The 20,833-nt window shown below is 43.5% G+C and overlaps 2 protein-coding genes across 2 annotated transcripts in view; one reads left to right on the top strand and one right to left on the bottom strand.

The window, feature by feature from the left end:
* Nucleotides 1–20,833, top strand: part of ttll1 (tubulin tyrosine ligase-like family, member 1) — a 917,975-nt gene that overhangs the window by 188,178 nt on the left and 708,964 nt on the right. The window lies entirely within an intron of this gene.
* LOC108942205 (leucine-rich repeat-containing G-protein coupled receptor 5-like) overlaps nucleotides 1,974–20,833 on the bottom strand; it is a 32,309-nt gene continuing 13,449 nt past the window's right edge. The window contains exons 3-18 of the mRNA XM_018765354.1: nucleotides 19,460–19,531; nucleotides 16,988–17,059; nucleotides 12,329–12,544; nucleotides 11,141–11,212; nucleotides 10,248–10,316; nucleotides 10,096–10,167; nucleotides 8,172–8,243; nucleotides 7,978–8,046; nucleotides 7,572–7,643; nucleotides 7,405–7,470; nucleotides 7,209–7,280; nucleotides 4,973–5,044; nucleotides 4,733–4,858; nucleotides 4,332–4,480; nucleotides 4,054–4,137; nucleotides 1,974–3,598 (exon numbers count right to left, since the gene is read on the bottom strand). Of these exons, the coding sequence (XP_018620870.1) occupies nucleotides 2,541–3,598; nucleotides 4,054–4,137; nucleotides 4,332–4,480; nucleotides 4,733–4,858; nucleotides 4,973–5,044; nucleotides 7,209–7,280; nucleotides 7,405–7,470; nucleotides 7,572–7,643; nucleotides 7,978–8,046; nucleotides 8,172–8,243; nucleotides 10,096–10,167; nucleotides 10,248–10,316; nucleotides 11,141–11,212; nucleotides 12,329–12,544; nucleotides 16,988–17,059; nucleotides 19,460–19,531 (2,413 nt within the window). The 3' untranslated portion in view covers nucleotides 1,974–2,540. The remainder of the gene's footprint in view (nucleotides 3,599–4,053; nucleotides 4,138–4,331; nucleotides 4,481–4,732; nucleotides 4,859–4,972; nucleotides 5,045–7,208; nucleotides 7,281–7,404; nucleotides 7,471–7,571; nucleotides 7,644–7,977; nucleotides 8,047–8,171; nucleotides 8,244–10,095; nucleotides 10,168–10,247; nucleotides 10,317–11,140; nucleotides 11,213–12,328; nucleotides 12,545–16,987; nucleotides 17,060–19,459; nucleotides 19,532–20,833) is intronic.

Below are 20,833 nucleotides of genomic sequence, written 5' to 3' on the forward strand. Positions count from 1 at the left end.
TATGTGTGAAGTCTGCACAACTTGCTCCCAAGCGAAAACCCCAACTCAGAAGCCGGCAGGCCTTCTGGAACCCCTACCTGTGTCCTCTCGTCCGTGGTCCCCACGTGACAGTGGACTTCCTGGTCTCCCTACCCCCGTCTGAAGGTAAAACGGTTATACTTACCCTGGTTGACCGGTTCTCTAAGCCCGTTGATCCCCTGCCAAAGCTGCCCACAGCCCTGGAAACAGCCGAAGCCCTGTTCCATCATGTGTTCCACTTGTTTTGTCTGCCCGAGGACACCATGTCAGACCGGGGCCCCCAGTTCACCTGTCGAATGTTGGAAGGCATTCTGGGACAAGTTGGAAGTCTTGGTGAGCATTACCTCTGGGTACCCCCCCAGGCAAAGGATATTGGCAGATACCTAAGCAGCTATTGTTCCCAAAAACAGTATCAGTGGGCCCAGTTCCTGCCCTGGGCTGAATACGCCCACAATGCCCTGACTCATGAATCCACAGGTATGTCACCCTTCCAGTGTGTGCTGTGGTATCAACCCACTTTATTGTCTTGGTACCCCGGGCCAAGCTACGTACCTGCAGTCAATGCCTGGTGTCAGGAGAATGAGGAGACCTGACGGATCGTGCGAGACCACCTCTGGCAATGCACCCAGCACCGCAAACAGCAGGCCAATCGACACCGACGTACCCTCTCATTCCTCCCCGGCCAGCAGGTGTGGCTGTCTACTTAGGACCTGAAGTTGCACCTCCCCTCCAAAAAGCTCAGTCCCTGCTACATCGGGCACTTCAAGACCCTCGACAGAATAACACCAGTCACCTACCAGCTCCTGCTACCCCCCGCAACTGCGTATCCACCCTACTTTTCACGTCTCCCTGCTCAAGCTCTGTGCCGCATCTGTCCTTCAGGACTCCAGCAACACGGATCATCCAGACCGGCCAGTGTCTTGTCCTCAGGGACATCCTCTTGCTTGGAGTTGGACAGCTGGGGCCGCTTGTTGGGGGAGGTACTGTCACACTCCCAACCGCGTGCCCAACTAGCGCACTGTGTCTAATCAGGAAGGTAGGGTATAAAGAGGTTGCCTGCATGCTCCACACTGTGGAACCTCTTCTAGAGAAGACACAACTTGCAAGCAAGCCTCTTTCCGTTTCCCGTCTTGTTCCCCACTACTTACCTGTCCTGTGTTCCCTGTTTGGTTTCCCGGTTCCTCAATTCTCTGCTCCATGACCTCAGCTCTGGTTTCATCTGCTCCTCGGAACAATGTACGATGATCAATCGACCCCTGCCTGTCCCTGACTATTCTATTCCCTGCCCCACTACACGAACATGCACCGGCGCCTGGGTCCGTCGGCAGAATCCTTGTGTGCAGCATGACAATTAGGGCCAGCGGAGGGTACATATAACTGCACCAGATGTTTCCACAGAGACTATGTTAGGCTGCATAGCCCAACAAAAGTTTTATCAAGCAAAGCTGCCTTTAGTTTGAATGACAAACTGGAACAATTGCAACAAATGGAACTGGAAAATATTTTATTCATATTTTATTGATGTTTCATTGATTCTGTAGGCTCTTCATTTGTTTGACAGCAGCAGGTAATAAGACAAAAGATTGTACAAATAAAAAACATAAACACTGTTTTGAAACAATCAGGAGGATGTCTGACAAATGAAACGTCATTCATAGAAACATACAACATAGACTTCAATGGGAAAACAAAGTAGCAATGCAGTATATCAAAATAAAAACTGAAAAACAATGGATTTTTTTACATGATGGTCAAAGCAAAGTCACAGTATAAGTAACCATACAAACATGCTTAATGTACTGAATACAAATAAGCAAGATCAATACAGAATCATGAGTGAATATCATTTTGATACAGTAAATAGTATGAATCCACTCATATTCACACCACTTACCAGAGTTCAAAGACATCAACTATGAATATAATTATTTATGAGGAAATTAAGATCTAGCAGGGCAAATCCAACACTGGAACTTATGACAACACGATGTGACAAAAAATTGGTTCCCTTTAAGTGTATAGCTTATGAGTGTAATTATTTTTCCATATACTGTTTTTATTTTTAGCATGCTGTAGCTTGGAAAAATATTCATTAAATATATTTTGATTACAAGCAAAAGGCAAGAGGACTTCCTCCAAAACAGAGCACACTTGGAAAAGTTTCATATTTCGGTACTGTTAAGAACCAGGCCACACTGGGCCAAAGTACTTCTGAGGTCTCCACCAGGCAGTTTTCATATCTTACTGAAACATGCAGACAATCAGGTTTGCAAAATATGATGGATGTTAATATGTGGATGAGCTATGTGGTGAAAATACATCCTGCTCCTGATCTTTGGCTTGTATTACCTTTAAGAAAGATGACTAAACTGTCCCTGATTACGCATGAGTACATCATCACTCCTTTCTTGTCTAGGTGCACATATTTTCATGCACAGGTGGTCCTCTGCTCTTCAGAATGCCATTGAGAACTCTGGATTGGGAAAATAATTTCAATCCAGCAATCCAACACAAGGTCTGGTCTAGCTCCAAGGGACAAGAGGAACTTGGGTTTGGCTGATTTCTGCATCCTGTCGAAGCAGTTGGTGAGGTGTCTGATGTAGTTTGAAGGCAACCAGAGCTTGTGAGGAGTCACATGACTGCTTCTCTGCATCCTCAGAGCTAACGGAGACCAAGCTTGAGTGCTGCTGATCCTTCAACAGGTTTGTCCATTTGAGGAGCAAGCACAGGTCCTCCTTGAAGTGGGGATTAAACAGTATGTAGAGCAGGGGATTCAGGCAAGCAGGAAGGGGTACAATGAGAAGCAAGATGGACTTGGCCACTTCTGGGCTGATAAAAGAAAGGCTGAGAAGGGAGCAGAAGGAGAGGAATGCCATGGGAAAGTAGAGCAAGCAGTTGGTGAACAGGAGACAGGCCACATGCTTGATCATGGAGCTCTCCATGAAGTGGACCATCTCACCCTTCCCCAGGCTGAGTCTGGTGTAAGAGAAGGTCATGACAAAGTAGCAGAGCAGGTTTAGAAGAACCAGGGCCACCATGAAGCCCAGGCTGGAAGGTTCCCCAAAGGGCAGTGGAAGGCAGAGTGAGGAAACACCGTATTCGCCAATGTGCAGCAAAGGCAGGACCGTGATGACTAGAGCAAGGCTGAAGCAGAGAGCTGAAATGGCCTTGATGTTGTTCATGGAAGACGCTCCGGTTTTGACACTCTTGGAGCTCCGTGCGGAGAGGTCTTGCTCTAGAGTGGCAGTTGTCAGCAGGAAGACACAAGTCTCGCCAGCAAAGACAGACAAGAAACCTGTGATTTTGCACCCCATGCCATTTTCCCACCAGGCCCCATACTGGGCAAAGCTGCCGAACGTCAGAGCATCCACCACGGCCAGCATGCCACTTGACAGGCCCATGAGGCTGTTGATTATGGCCAAAAGGCCTATGAGGTGCTTGGCTGGAGATACAAAGGCAGGGGAAAGGAAGATGGTAGCTGCCACTAAGCCATTGCAGACCAATGACAGCACCACAATGATCCACACTGCACATCGGATAATCCAGCTTCCAAACAGGTGATGACATGGGCGGAAAGGTCCTAGAGAAACAAAAACAGACCCTAGTGGGTAAATGATAAAACATGTAAATTGCATGTACACACACACACTGTCTGAACTGCTTGTCCCGTATAGGGCCGCGGGGAGCTGGAGCCTAACCCAGCAACATAGGGCGCAAGGCTGGAGGGGGAGGGGACACACCCAGGACGGGACACCATTCCACCGCAAGGCACCCCAAGCAGGACTCAAACCCCAGACCCACCAGAGAACAGGATCCGGTTCAACCCACTGCGCAACCGCACCTCCCTAAATTGCATTTATATTTTTAGTAAAATACTAGTTTCACTGAAAACTGAATTATGAGCCTTTCTCCTCTTGGTACATGGGTGTTCCTATGTTGGCAATGTACTCATGTTGTAGAATCCAGCATGTTAGATCACTTCCTGCTGCTGTCTCTGTATGGCACTCTAAACCACAACCTGTGTGATTCTCCCACCTGGTGCTGGGGAGCACTGGACAGACTGCTTGGATTTGGGGTTTTCCTCAAGCTCCAGGAGAAGATCCTCAAGGCTGTAGTCTTCTGGAATCCCATGAAATCACAGACTGGTTAAAATGGTCTGTAGCCAATACATGGTTTTAACAGCTGGAAAAAACAGCTGTGGTTTGATTTAATGTGATTAGTGACTACAGCTCATTAATTCCATTACATGGAAGATCCCTAGAAAGTGCTCATATGTTCATAGTGTGTTTGCTACTGATACAATATCTGTGCACCTTCAGGTCTGTTGAGTACATGCGCAATGTCGGCATCTCTCCTGCTTTGGAGCTCTCTGCCACTGCTCTCCTCTGTGTCCCAGAGCTTTGCGGACCTCTCACAGGCCACAAAGGCACAGCACTGGAAGGCATAGGGCATCTCCATAACCCTAGATATGCCAAGGAAGATGAGATAAATACACTCTAATACAAACTTCCATTTAATAAATTAAATTCCTCTAATACCAGTAAAAATTTCCACAGCAATGAATGAATAAATAATGCTGCAGTAAATCCCACAATTATGACGGTACAAGATTTTTAGAAAGTAATTATTTTCTGCATCTACAGTGGTCGGAGCTCTTTCAGTAGGAGTGTGTTCCTAGGAAGAACTGAGGTGTTGTGGCTATGGTTACCTCTACCTGAGCTTGGGGAAATCTTCAGCAGACATCAGCTCCCGGAGATCACCATTACCAGACAGTTTCAGGTGCGTGAGCCCACCAAGTCCTGCTGTAGGTAGGGACGACAGTGCATTGGAACTGAGGTCCCTAGGGTGAAATGAAGGAGAAGGGACTGGGTCATGGACAAGCGCTGATGATATGAGGGTCTTGTCCAGGCAGACAAACACAGATGGATGAAGTAACATGGATGTAAATGCTCACAATTTGGACAGCAACGGTAGGTCAGCGAAGGCATGTGGCTCCACACTGCGTACTCTGTTCCAAGACAAGTCACTATGGAGAAACAGAAAGAAAGATTGATTGACAGGATGAAGAATATTTGTCTGTAAGGATTCAGAAAGAGTTTATAATGCTGAAACTTTGAAAAGGACACTCTTGGAAAACATGCCCTTTATGGTACTTGTCGCTATGACACTTCAGTGTGATTTTCCTGTATATTAAATACAAGGACAACATGTAAATATAGATATACAGTACTGTTTATCAGATCACATTTCCCTGGTCACAATCCAAAATGAGGAAAAAATTGCAAAGTTACTGACATCCAGAAAAAAAGTCAAACTAAACCAATTCAACTAAACTAAACTAACCAATTAAACCAAACGTGGTCTTATGCTTTGTCTTCCTCAATATGCAATGTGAAGACGAAATCTGTACGACATCTCTATTAATAGGCTAAACTGGCCCTTGGAAGGTAAGGCATGCTCTCTGTTTGACTAAAATGGTTCATTCACTCAATCGGTTCCACAAACTTCCTGACTGAAACATCTCATCCTTTTTCCTGGGAGAAAGCAGCTTAGTATATAGACCAGTTCAGCTGGACTCCTGTTCTTGCAAACAGGGTCTGGGTTTTAGTGGAATTCTGTGAATACTGCAAGGTGTTAATACTTTGATTGCAAGTAAAAACACAGTGCATTAGGATGTCCGAAGACCTTTTCCTGCCAATCCAAATATAATTTGGATTGTCTCATAACCCCAAGGAAAACAAAAAAAGCTTACAGATTGTGTATGTGGTAATGACGCATCACCCAGAATGGAGGGAAACTGCTAGCAAAAAGCACACTAATGCTTGTTATGGTGCGTCATCTATACTGTTGGTAATTTGATAGTTCCAGCACTCTGTATGTGAAATGACTGCTATAGAACTAGGATCCTCAGGTGGCCAGCTGTGACAGCACATTGCTCTAGTTCCCTGTAGCCCGCAGATCGATCACTGTGTGTGGCACATTGTGTTTTTACACTTCCTATGAGAGACTCATCCAAAAATATAGTAGTGAAGAAAAAGGCCCTCTTTTTCGGATATAATATTGAAACTTTTATACAGGCCACGTAGTACAGCTGTGTAGTAGGAGCTTCAACTGTACTGTATGATTATTACTAAATAGACTTTAATCAGAGAACATGCATGAACGAAATACACACACACAGAAACTGCTTGTCCCGAGCAGGGTTGCGGCAAGCCAGAGCCTAACCCGGCAACACAGGGCGTAAGGCTGGAGGGGGGGAGGGGACACACCCAGGACGGGACGCCAGTCCAATGCAAGGCACCCCAAGCGGGACTCGAACCCCAGACCCACCAGAGAGCAGGCAGAGGCCAAGCCTGCCGCACCACCGCGCTCCCCCCCTGAACAAAATACAGAAATGCAGCTAAATGATTATGTTATTATTTGCTTTGTATTTGAAATGATGGGGGAGGTGTGGTGTGGTGATGCGGTGGGTTTGGCTGGTGCCCCCTGTGTGGAGGAACTGCATGCCTCTGGACTCTGTGAGGAAGCTGGAGGTCCTAGAGGAAGCCTATGCAGCAGAAGGAGAACCTGCAAACCACACAGAGATGGAGCTGGATTTGAACCTGCCTGAACAGCTAAGAGGACAACAATAATCTAATAAAGAATGCCAAAAAAGCCTTAGACTCTGAAAGGATGGAAGTATCAGTTCTGTGGTCAGCAGTTCACACTTGATGTGCCCTCAGTTTAATATAGCTAGATTATAGTCTTTGTGTTGGTTTTCTTGTGGATAATGGGGAAGAATAATAAAATAATAAGAAGAATAATAAAAAGAATCTTAAAGTCTGCCATCACTGTTCCCTGCCTGGCCAGTCTCGGAACCTGGAAAGCTGGACGTGCCACAAGCCTCAATTATCTTGTTTTTGACACTGCTGTGGGCTTTCTGAAAAGTATGATTTTTCAGAAGACAAGTAGTATGGCAGCAGTGTGTCACATTGGTGCGTTCGCTTGACCTCAGAGACCTGTTGTTAAGATGACTTGTTACATCCACTGCGCTACTGTGTTTTGAGAGTACCCTGGGAGTACTGGAGTTGGGTTTTGGGAATGCTGGAAGGTAAACACAAAGAAGAAAAGCTGGCTACTGGAATAAGCCTTGCTGAGGAACATAACAGATGAGATTCAGCATCTTTTTAGTACCCATACAGAGCACTTACAGGGACCTCAGTTCCATCAGGCCTTGGAATGTTCCAGCGCGGACCTCCAGGATTTCATTGTGATGGAGGTCACTGGAAAAAAACAGCAGGAACATTAACGCCAACAAATAAAAAGTCTTTGTAGGATCACTACATTTATGTGGGGTGAGAACATGTATAATCTAAGTCTGTTAACATCCATCCATTCCATCCTTACATTTTCTGGATCTTTCTGCAACTGCTGAAGCTGGGGAGATCTTGGATGATGTTGTATGAAAGATCCCTGCAGACACACAGAGATGGTTAGAAACCACCATTTATTAACTTGGAACTCCTGCACAGATGAAAAAAACTGAAAAAATATTATGTCATCATGTTACTCACAGGACTTGCAGTTTAGTTAAGTGATCACATAGAGTGCCAGGCAGAGAAGAAAGCCTCGCTCTGGTAATGGTCCTAGTCAGAATTAAAGTGAGGTCATTAGAACTATGGAAATAGCTGTGTGCCTCTACATAACTGTTGCTCAACAAAAATTTCAGAGTACAGCAGAACTAATTGCTGTTGAGAGACTTCGAAAGCCGTGGCCATTAATCACACGTCAAGATGATTAGGTTTGCCAGCAGAACCTTATTACCTGTGATTAATATTTATGAGTTTTATAACCAAATCCTTGAAAATAAGACCAGTCTGGTTTGTTTTATTCATAGATTACAGCAGCTGCATTGTGGTTCTGACTCTATTCAGGCTCGAGTGTGAAGTGTGTAGATCACGGACTGTGGTTTGGACCCACAGGCTTTCCAGGCTGGTGGTGCCGGTGAGGTCTGGAAACTCTGTGATTTCTGAGGCCCTGTTGAGAGACCTGGAGAGCACAGGGCACTTAGGGATTGCATGGTGAAAGTCTGCAGTTTCCCTTGAACTTCATCAACAGTGCGAGGACAAATACAAAAAAATAAAAAATGGCACTGGACAATTCTGAACACTCACAACATTCGTAGTTCTGGAAGATGCTGGAAGGCGGACTTGCCGACGAACTTGATGGGATTGTCATAAAATAATCTGCAGAGAACAAAGAGGAAAACTTGTGAAACAGATTGCAAATTTGTAGGATCTGAATGTGGGGGCTTAAGTGTATGGGAAGAATAGCACCACCCACCTACCAGTTGATGTTGATTTCAAAGAAATTACAACTCACAAAAGAACTCTAAAAACTGCAGAAGAAGGCATTCCCACTGCACAAAACAGTCAGTTGCACTGTTAAAGACCCTGCTGACTGACCCTTCATTTTTGGATGAAGTACAAGATTCATCCTGCCAATCTAAGCTTGAACCCTGGTGATTGGGAGTAACGAAAGCCATTACACAAAAAAATTACGCAATTACTCAAGTAAATATTTACCAAACCAAACGTGTCATGCAAAGGCATGGGCTTATAGCAGTCTTTTGACACAGCATTACATATAGACTTACTGTGTAAGATACTACAGTGTTCTGTGAATAATGTCTCATAGTAGAAACCCTTAGAAACTGAAGGCACAGAATTGTCATTTGTTCAGCTTTTTGAAATGTACTAAAATTTACTGACCTCCATAAATGTGACCGTATGACTCTATAAATGCTAAAACAATAAGCACAAATGAGAACTTCAGAGCCATGCAATAAAAACGATTACAATAAACACGCATCAGGCTCATCTTTTTTTATCTCACTACACTATACTAAAACATTGTATCTGAATTAAAATTGTATTCAGTTTATTTACTGTTTGGACCTCAGTAACTATGAGCACATATGGATGTAATAATTTGAAAAAGGACACAGTGGTTTTACAGTTTTCATTGTTGTGAGTTGGTGGAAGGTGGAAAAACACCAGTCTAGAACGTCAACTACATGGCTTAATGTATAATGTCACATCATTTTAGCCACAACCTCTAGCTGACATGCTTTAGGAAATCTCCTCAAAAGGTCTCTTACCAGCTGGGCTCAACTGCAGAAGGGAAACTTTTGACCATGAAGGGATGAGAGAAATGCATCCCCACAAAGACTCGGGAGTTGCACGTAACTGCTGCTATTTTGTTCAGGATTCACTTTATTGTTTATCTACTTTTCGCTATTTTTCAGAACAAATTGCATGAAGCATTTCAGTTTACTGTCCCCTTCACATTGTGACAAACACAATATTGTAACGACCTGTGTCACCGGGAGTTTGAGCAGGGAAAATGGTTTTATTGTAAGTAGCTGGATTGTGGGTAAGTAAAACAGAATTGTGTTGAACCGCTGTGCAGACTCAAGGGGAATATAAAGGGGTGAGTGTCATCAACGAGGACGGGAGACAGAAGGTGGGGTTTGTACCCAAGTGCGGGTTTGTTTGTTTCGGAGCAAAACACAGCAGCAGACAGAGAACGAAGGTCATGGACGGGCGTAGGTCTTCCGAGGCGCAGGCATCGTTTTCAGGGGTGAAGCAGATCTCAGAAACTGGGTGAACAAGAAGGGCTCAGAAGCCGGGAGAGTGAGGAACAATGAATAGGGAACTAGGAACAGAACGCTGAGTCACAGGACCAGCAGGTAGGCGTTGTAAGATTCCGCAACCCTGTGCAGTGACTGCGCTCCATTTATACCTGGCCACTCAGATTAGCAACAGGTGTGGTCACTTGGCTTGCTGTCGTGGGCATGACACTGAGTGTGTTGGCCGGCAAAAAGAAGAAAAAAAGCCTGAGGGGTGCGAAGCAGGCTGGTAAGGCTGGCTTGAGGTGCAAGTCCTTGAGGAAAAGGAGTCCTTGGACCGAGAGCTGTGCGCTGGTATTCTAATAAACGCTTGTAATAAATGATGTCCGTGCCTCCTTCATCCCCCCATCAGAGAACAGCGTGCTACAATATGCACAAGAGTACAATACACACTGAGTGGGACCTACATCATCTGCAAGGAAGGATTTCCAGTGAAGGCCTTCTCTGGAATGGACCTGATGTTGTTACTGTGAAAGCTCCTGTAACAGTATAAGACAGTCAGAGATGAGCAGGGCACCCCCAAATGATGAAGAGAATGCAAAGCATCATGGGTACTCACAGCTCTTTCAGGTTTGTCAGGGCTTTGATGGCAAATGGGAAATCGAGCAGACTGTTGTAGTTCAGGTCTCTGCAAGGTATTACATAAATGGAATATTTCGTCACAGTTTACCTGTTATAAAAGTAGTGGTAAACGTAATTTGAGAAGGGGTATAATGTTTATGTGCTGTGGCGCAACGGGTTTGGCTTATGACTGTGCTCTGGCAGGTCTGGGGGTTTGAGTCCCACTTGAGGTGCTTTGTGACGGACTGGTGTCCTGCCCTGGGTGTGTCCCCTCCCCCCTCAGCCTTGCGCCCTGTGTTTCCAGGTTAGGCTCCGGCATGCTGCAACCCTGCTTGGGACGAGTGGTTTCAGTCTGTGTGTATAATGTTTGTTAACCCCTGATGATATATCCTCCTCCCCTTTTAATAATTCAGTCCCAGCTGGAGTGGATGGCAGTACTAGCATGAATAAACCCCATGCTGCCCAGCTCTTCATTTCAGTGGGTGTCTTCATTTCTCATACTGAAGGTTAAGTCAGCAAACTTTCCCCTAATAAACTGCCACTAGCTGACCATTATCTGTCTTTTCTTCTTGTTGCACACCCTGTGCAAAATTGCATTTTACAATGAAAAGTAACAGGGAAATGCTACAGGCATCAACAAGGCAATTGAAACCAGAGTGAAATACTGCAGTGGGCTGTCAGCAAATACCTGTTTTCAAAATCTTGCAGTGCAGTGCAATACAGAATATTGGCAGTGTTAGTAATCATATCAGCCATCAGGTCATCAGATACCAGCTAAGGGGAACTGTGGGAAGAGCAACCCTCCTTCTCTCTGGATCTACAGTAACTTCACTTCTTTCCCTATACTGTTTGCTTCTGTATTCAGTTTAAACAACTTAGAGGTGAACTCACAATGTTTCCAGGCTTCGGAGCCCATCGAAGCACTTCTCTCCCAGTGAGTGGATTTTGTTGTTATGGAGGTGTCTGTGGGGGAGGTAGGAGGGGGAACATTCAAAACAGCAGCTCTCCCATGGCCCCAGTGAGTTCTGGTAAGTAGCCAGGTTTAAAACAAATAAATACACAACAAGGCATTCTTAATATATGCAAATTACTCCCAGTCATTATAGTGCATCAAAAGAATAGTTGGGGAAAATACATATAATATAGAAAGAATAATCATTTTTTCCCAAAGGGGTTATATGGGCATACAATAATATCATGACTAAGACTTTGAAGTTAAAACAGGAGATTAAATAAATCTCTACAATGAATGAAACTTCATTCTTGAGTATGTTTTTTTTACCAGCAAAAGAAAATGAAACTCTCTTTGCTTTGTGAAATTGTGTATAAATTTGGATCCTCCTGCTCTGGACTTGGGAGCAGGACTGTATCCTACGTACAGGCTGTGGAAAGCAGTATGGCGTTGGCTGCCTCCATATGCTGTGCTCTCTCTGTGCCTCGTCGCAGGACAAATTAATTTCAGGAGCTCCACTACTCCCCAGTGCCGAGCCAGAAAGTCCCCAGGAGCAAAATCAAATTTCAACACTAACCCAGTGCTGAGGGGAGCAGCAGAGCACTGATTTCTAAGTATTATTTTGTTTGACTTCTCTGTTTTGTGTGCATGTGTGTGTCTATGTGCAATAGTTAGTGGGGGGTAGGCTGCAGCAGGGTTGGGATCCTTGGGATTCTTTCCTTCATAGCTCCCATGAGGGTGGGCAAAGCTCTGTTGTGGAATTCTCCTCCCAATGTACTGTAAGAACCATGGCACTATGAGCCATCAAAACAGGACTTCAAACCTCAGATACAGGCCCCCTTCCGTGAATCACAATTGGCATTACCTCCAACATATGTGATTTCAATAAAATACACTCCCATTCAAATGAGCACATGATGGCTACAGTTTGCAGACCCAAGCTCCATTTTTTATGCTCAGATGACAGTAAAACCATCAGGCATCAAGGAAACTTTATAACTTGTTACGGACGAAAAGGGAATAAAACAAGGGCCAGATCACGATTTGATTCCCTCAAGAATGTACGTGTCACAAGGAGGGATGATAAATGGATACATTGAAAGAGAAGGGCGGGTGAAGGTTCTCACAGGACTACCAGGCTGGAGAGGTTGGCAAAGGCATGGTCAGGGATATGGCGGATCTTGTTGAGTGCAAGGGTCATAGCCTGCAGGGAGGAGAGCTCCGCCAAGGCCTGAACGGGCACCTCCGTCAGGGCGTTGTCATCCAGCCACAAGTGACGCAGCGATACCAGGCCATGGAAGCAGCCAGGTGGAGCACTGTGGATGTGGTTGGCATCCAGGCGGCTGGAAAACAAGCACACAGACCCTTGATCACGACAACTAAGCAATGTGGTGTCAGTCGAGGTTTAAAGGAGACCAGCTGCACGTTAATTGCACTTTGTCAAGGTGTGATCAATGTAAAGATACAACACTGACGGTACACACATTCTTGATTTAGAGGCTTTCCAGTTGCGCTCAACTGCAGCAATATTCTGAATCTGGCCTCAGTGTCCAACATGATCCCTTTGAGATGAGAAATTGCCAAATGTTATACAGAGACTGTTTATTGTTTGGAAATTTAAGAGACTCGTGATGGGGACACTTTATGGTTCTTGACAATTCTTAAATCTCTCACCTGTAACTTTCCGGTATGTCTCATGTATGTTATTCTGAAGGACTACGATGAACAACATATTTGATACAAGGAGAAAGAAATGGGAGCCCTTCTACATTGCATGTATACATGGGACCTCTTGTGTTCTGTGTATTTCACATAACTTTAGAGGGACAAAATCCACTCCAAAGCTGAACAGGAAGGAAATAAATAAATATTTTCAGTTGAGTCAGAAGTTCTGCAAAACAACAGTGTGAGTGCTGACACAACAGTGAAAAATGCCAAATATTTGTAGGTATGGACTGTATTAAACATAGACTTTACAGCTTCAGTTAAACTGTGAACATTGTTAAGCATTGGTAAAATGAAGGCGAATGCAATGAACCTAAAGTTGGACATTTGTAAGTTAAAATGCCACATGAGATATGACTACTGAGTCTTTTAAAATAGAAGCTGGGCAATTGATCCAGTAGAAATCAGTGTGACACATGCGTAATACGTCAAGTGTAATCAATGCACGATACCCTAGACCAGGACCATAGCGAAACAAATAAATCTTACCACTGGACCCCAAGTTATTGTGAGGCTCCAGAACTGCAATGGTTTGAAATACCCTTTTCAGCTAGCACTCACACTCCAAAGTGGCAGAGCGAGGTGTTTTGCTTGGCTCCCTCCTTGCAAATGAATGCCAGGGTGGAATAACACAAACGATGCCGTTGGGTGCTGACATGGTGCAGCACCAAAGACCGACACGCTTTGTGTATTTACACACCTCTTGCACTGATGCCTGCCAGAGCTGGTGTTTCACACACGTGGCACAGATGCCCATCACGGTATGTGATGAGTAAAAGAAAAAAAAAAAAAAAATTATGTGTAGCATAAATTGCAGTAAAACCAAGCAAAAAACATGGCATCAAGTCTTGTGATAGTTCTCCAGAAACACAGAATTCAGTATATAACAGCTGAGTCTAGCAGTGCTCCTTCAGCATCTGTGTTACAGCTTCAAATAACATGATGAATCTGGAAGTGGAAGTAAAACGAGGTAAAAGTGGATGAGGCTAGATTTTGAGGGAAAGTGCAGTAAGGGATACAGAGGAGAGGAGCAACTGAGAAAACTGTTAAGGTTCAAAGCGCTGCACTATTCAACCACCCTTCCCCCTTCCTCTTACCCCTCACCACCAGCAGCTGCTTTGCATCACTGTTATCAGTCTGTCCCTGCATCTTTCCCCCTCCTGCAGACCAGCACATACCCCATCACCCTGAGCTATGTGCTGCAGGTTATATCTCACTTCAGATTTTGCCGTGCCCTTGAGCAACGTTCTCCACCTGAACTGGACTACTAATAACAGCCAACTGTAAAAATGGACAAAATGCAAAAAAGAACACTTTGTAATTTGCTCTGTATTCAAAGCAACTGAAGTGGACTAAATCTGGAAAGCAACTAAAGCGAATAAACCGTAAGAAGGTGAGGGATGCCTTTCATGAGGGCAGGAGATTTGTTCTTCTCACAAAGCCACTGTACCATCTGTGTTTCAGTGGGCAGCAGCCAGAACCCAAGCATCACTGTCATGTGCATGCAGGAGGACAGCACACATGCTTCCATTATTGATATGTTTACATTTACACTAGGATTAATTTCTACTTAGACGACTGTATTTACTGCGAACACCAGGAAATATTACGTCAGGACATTGTGGGAGGGGTTAGTTATTCCTACTGGGAGGGCATGACTGGGAGGTCTGTGCGTTCCTGGGTGGCATGGTAGTGATTTCCTAGTGCCTGTGTTGAAATATACATTGGGCTCTGTGGTGGGCAGAGTGACGCACTCTACTCATTGGTAAACATGAACAAACTTAATGAGATGCATAAACCCAAAGCTGCTACTCGTAAACGGCTCTGATCGATGTTTATCTTGAGGCACACGTCTGAGCTGCATCTACATCAGGGTCAAGGCACTCTGGGGAATGGGGTCCTCATGAGCAAGTTCAGCTCTTACACAGAGCGTGTGTGTGTGTGTGTGAGAGTGTAGATATAAGAATGTCATTTGTTCCGACTGCTCCGCTGGTAGTCAAAAAAAGCACAAGTACTGTTTAGAAGCTTTTGGCATAACTGAAAATTTGCACTACACTTGCATTATACAGTATAATGAGATGACCAGGTGCTGTAGTCCAGTATTATGAGAAAAAAGGAAGAACACAGAATACACAGGAAGGCCAGATGTCTCAGTCCCAGTGGGGATATTAAATGAAAGTATTTCTCAGACTAACTAACTACATTTACAATTATTCATTTAGCTGACACTTTTCTCTAAATTAGTGTTTGTCTACCTACAGTTATTTACCCATTTGCACAGCTGGGTAATTTTACTGGAATAATTTAGGGTAAGTACCTTGCTTGCTCAAGGGTACTATAGCCAGAAGTGGGGATCAAACCTGCAACCTTTGTGTGCAACAGCAGTAGCTCTAACCACTACACTACCGGCTGTTCCAATTAAATGAGAACCACCCACCTCCTCAAGATTTTTTTCTCCCGTTTTCTGGCCAGGAGATTTTTGTTTTCCTCTCCTCAGTTGCCAGCTGGCTGACCAATTCAGACATAAATTTTTACCGTTTTGTAACTGTCCTGCTTATATCTATTGTTCAGTGCTCTGCATCACTCTGCTGTGAAGAGCTCTTGATTGAAAGAAACTGATTTGAATTTAACTGAATCTCATCCTACATTGTTCTGGCATACATTTATCTGTCTTTCTAAGGTGCCTTGGAAAAAACATCAATTAAATAAACATTAATTCTAATAATATAAGGAGGACCAACAGAATCACATTCAGAAGACAGATTACATACTGAAGGCATACTGTAAAACTGCACTGGGACTACAGTATAGGAGAGTTAGTTTAGACTACAGCAAAAGTTTAGTTTAAAAAGGCAGTGAAAAAAGGTATCCAGGCAAAGGATTTCTATCCCTATTCAAACAAGGCCCCCAGTACCTCAAGAGGAATTTGCCCTGTAAATAAAACAGATGCGGACAGTGAAATCCAGCCAGCAGAATCAATCCAGTCATTAGTTGGGTCAGTCGTTTGGTCTCTGCTCTGTGCTCTGTGGAAATTAAAGTAAAATTAAGCTAATTGAGAAGACAAAGACAGTGCAAAATGAAGGGAAAAATATTGTCTTCAAGAATGTTTTCTTTTTCCATGCAATCCAGAACTCCTGGTTAAGTCCCTTTCCTCAACAGGCAAGACCTTATTCTACTTGCTTTCCCTATTTCACTTATCAAACTGTCTGTTTGTGTGAAAACACTTCACATATATGAGCACTTTCTCCCCATACCAACCATTATGATTATACGCTTTCAACAAGCTGTAAAAAACAATTGTCAAAATGAGCCAAACAGCTCTCAATAGGAATTCTACAGTTATGTTTTCATGTCTTTCTTATGTTTTGAAACATGTCCTTATTTAATTTAAAAGGACAAAATGATAAAATCTCTTTCACCAGAATTCATTGTAATTCTTCACAATATTCCCACGGTACCTCTATTCATACCCTAACCCTCACTCCCACACTAAACCCCACATTAAATGTCACAAGATACCTTTCTCTCACTCATCTCCACATCAAGGTATCCTTCAGCCTTCAGCCCATTCAGGGGGCATCATCAGAAGACAAAATAACTGTCATGTTTCTGTGGGACATCCATACGCGTGTGTGAATATCAGGCTGCAACAATCAGAGGTCTGTTCACACAGTGTGACTAAGAACAGACTGCGTTCCCATACGGTTGACAATCTTACTCACAAATTTAGCATTTGTCTGAGAAAAAAGCTGAGACCATCGATTTCACCTTGCATATGCTGTATGGCAATGTGGACTCAGTGCCTTTATCGTTCCCCTTCCTGTATTTTTATAGCGATCAAAGGTGTGCTTTCCTCAAGACCGCTTTACATGACACTTCTTTTTCCTGCTTTTTTCTGAAGCCCCAGTCCTTTATGTCATATGGATAGTAATTAAATGCTTGGGGCCATTTTGAAAGAGAGGGACAATGCTGGAGTAACTGTGGCCCAACCTAAATGATTGGGTTTTGATGGCTGGAGATTCTTGCTGACAGACGGAATGAAGGCTGTCATTTGGACTCACAAGGACTGCAGGTTCCGGAGGTTCTGAAGGGCTTCGCAGGGGACCCGCTGCAGCTGGTTGTTCTGCAACATTCTGTATGTGAAGCCAGAAGAGACAAAAGAGAAACGCTTACTTAAGACCACACTAACACTGAAAGAAAATCAAAAAAAAAAAAAAAAAAAAAAAAAGAAATCAACTCAATTAGAAAAGAACATGTAAACATTTGGAAGCATAAACAAAATCAAACATGAACACCTAAACAGCGTAGGTTTTGGTTCTAGAAAAAACAATGAGTCCTCCCAGCTTTGATTGGGCAACAATTTTTACCATAAGAAGGCTATATTCTGACTACTTTAATCTGCACCATGAATACAACCAGTCTGCCAATAGCCTCTAATGCCATAACCACAATTAAAACTCTCCATGACAATACACAGGACAGCAATGCAGTAGAGTAAAAACACGTATACTCTTTCCTTGAGAGGAACAAGCAGCTGGAGTCGTTCCCTGTGCATCCTGAGAACCCAAAGCTTTTCTGAATCAATGTGATGGGTGAGCAGTTCCATTCGGCAGCATGTTTTACCCCATAAAAGGACTGTCTCACTGTCAGTGTAAGAAGAGGCATCTTGAGCCCTGGGTTTATGCCACTCCCTCTATTGACATGGCCCCTGATCACAATAACTTTATTCTCATAAGGAGCACTTTCAGGAGAAATGTTGCCATCAGCAGCACACTCTTCAACAATTATTTTGAGCATCGGACACACTCCTGGAATTGAGGACTAGATGGGTTTTAGACCCTCATGCACAGGAAACATACATGAATGACTGTAATTGTTTACGCTCAAATATCATTTATTTGAAATGGGAATACTGTAAACTCCAAACCTGATTTTAAAATACTCTTTAGTATGAAGACATACTATTGCATTTTTAAAATTATAATAGCTGACAACTTGGCTTCCAGTGGAGAGAAGAGCTCTTTTTTATCAAAAGCGAATTTGTAATATATTACGATATACTATTCAAAGATATTTTAATATTATAAACAAGGTTTGAGTGCTAGTAACCCTGTAGTAACAGAGAAAGGTAGAGTCTTGTTATTATACTTTTCTTTTTTATTTCTCATAGTTTTTTTAGGAAAGCTTTTGCTTTAACCTATTTCTGGACACCTGGAGTTTTAAACTCTGGTTCTCATTTTGAAAAAAAGTGCTTTACCAGCAAGTGTTCCATTTCCCTCTTTTTTTATTCATTTATATTTATTCATGCAGCTGACACTTTTCTCCAAAGCAACTTACAATGTTAAGTTCACAATTATTTATCCATTTAAACAGCTGGGTGATTTTACTAGAGCAATTTAGGGTAAGTACCTTTCTCAAGGGTACTACAGCCAGAGGTGGGGATCAAACCTACAACCTTTAGACCCAGAGGCAGTAGCTCTAACCACTACGCTAGCAGCATTGAAATGTATTACTACTGAAAGGTTTTTTTTCAGCAGCAGCTCCGGAGTGCAGCATATGTTCATTATCAGGGTTCTAAACTATCCCTTTTTTGAACCTGGGAGACACAATTACAGCATCCATCTGAGGTGAGTCTGGTGTTTGTCAGCTAAATGAATATATTGCAGACATACTCACGAGAGGAAACACAGAAAAGACCTGAAACAGTCCTCTTACCTGTTTTTAAAGATTGTGGTTTAAATGTTTTGTTTTAACTTTTTTTTATGTAATTGTCCTTATACCAGTTTGCAGGACAGCCAGAAAACTGCACCATAAGCGTGCTGCCCATGACCTGAGTTAAACTAATTGCTTAAAAAAAACACAAAATAGGCACCTGGCCTTCGTTTAATAATCATTTTTATTGTTTCCCTCATTGAACTATTTTGTACCAGTGTGCAAAAGGTAGCCTGAAAGCCGCACAGCAACCTGGTTGCACTGAGTAGGAATTGTTCCTTTTAAACAGCTGTGATTGGCATCACTAGTAACACCAGCAAAGGTAATTGAGCAAAGTTAATTGTTCTTTTTGTACCAACTCTTTTCCTACTCTTGGAATAAAACAGACTGTACTGGAAATAAGTGCATTTGTGCTGAATATTAAGCTGATTTTATTAACAAAAGGATATATGGTTTCATAAGCCACATTGTAGTGGTTTTTCATTGTACAATGTTATATGAGGACTGAGTGTACCACTCAAAGTTTCAGAAAGCCATTACTTTGAGCACATAACAGGGGATCCAAAGGCTTTCTGATAGATGAACTTGACCACAAAAGTTCACAATTTGCAATTCAAAACAAGTGTGGAATTTAAGCTCTGAAGCATAAAGTATGAAATCAGAACTTCAAATTACATTAACACACAATTTTCAGGTAGTAGTGTATAAATTTACAAAATGGAAAATCCCTGTGAATCACTTGTTTGAAGGCCACACAGGTAACACAAGTGGCAGAGGACCCTGAAATTACACCTATGGGAGATGAGGAGAGAGGTACTCACAACACTTTGAGACCCCCAAGGCCGGAGAAGGCACCTTCGGGAATGTGGGTCAGGCCGTTTCCTGCTAGCCGCCTGGAGAGGATGGGGGAGGAGAAAGCAAAGGAAAAAAATCAGTTTTTCTTGACATGTGGAGTCAATTTAACTGTGAAAAAGAAACAGTTCAAATACAACTCAGTAGTAGGTGCTAACAGATGAGAAGTTCTTGTGACGCTCTTCCTATCCTGTCCTCCAGGGCAAGGGCCATGGCATCAGCATTCCCTACAATGAACAATGGAGTGGCAAGGCTCTTCAGTGCTACACCAGCATCTGATTGCAATCCAAACATCCACTAAATATTCCTACTAAATTGAAATTTACATACAAGTAACCAGAAAGCTGTTTAAAATTACAATTTCTGGAAACAAATTCATGTGGGAAATACAAGCTTCACAGAAGAAATTCAGGTTCAGCACTTTTCTCAAGTGTACAACAACAGGGCTGATTTTGAGTCTTAACCACTATGATACACACACACACACACACACATTTTCAGAACCGCTCGTCCCATACAGGGTCACGGGAAACCGGAGCCAACCCGGTAACACAGGGCGTAAGGCCGGAGGGGGAGGGGACAGACCCAGGACGGGACGCCAGTCCGTCGCAAGGCACCCCAAGCGGGACTCGAACCGCAGACCCACTGAAGAGCAGGACCCGGTCCAACCCACTGCGCCACCGCGCCCCCTCCCACTATGATACCAGCTGGTAAATGCCAGTAATGCATGGCTCACAAGCTTTCACCTAGTTTGGAGCACTGCTCTGCATCTGCCTTGGGTTACATGACCTTTAAAACTCTAGCTTCAGCCCAGCTGTGTAAATTAGTTTTATTTCATGACAATTCAGCCAGGTGTTCCTTCACAAGGGTTACCCACTTGCCCTTCCACAACACTCAATACTAGACCCAGAGTGACGGACCACAGGGCAGCGCTAAATTCCTCTCTCCCCTGGGAAACAGGACACAGGGTGCTCACAAATGTGCAACTACCCATGATGGATGGTTGTTTGTGGCACACTGGTGAGGAATATCACCCGGACAGTGCAAATGGTGAAGGAGGCCCTGGGGACGGAGAGGCCAAACAAGCTCAAATATCGGTTATATGTCCCTGAAAGTCAGGAGATGGTCTTCACCAAGAAACAGAAATTGTTTGGGAGATTAATTTGCTAATTTCTCAGGAATTTCCAGCTAGATAGACAGAAGGATAAAAATGTGTAAATAAAAAGTGCACAAAGAAATAACCAGCAGAACATGGACTGGTTCTGTTTATTTTTTGGACTGTGAATCCAAAATGATTCATCTGTTTAGACAAAAGGAAGATGACCTCCATTTGCGTTTTTAAT

Source organism: Scleropages formosus, chromosome 5, assembly GCF_900964775.1.
Source record: "Scleropages formosus chromosome 5, fSclFor1.1, whole genome shotgun sequence".
Taxonomy (NCBI): domain Eukaryota; kingdom Metazoa; phylum Chordata; class Actinopteri; order Osteoglossiformes; family Osteoglossidae; genus Scleropages; species Scleropages formosus.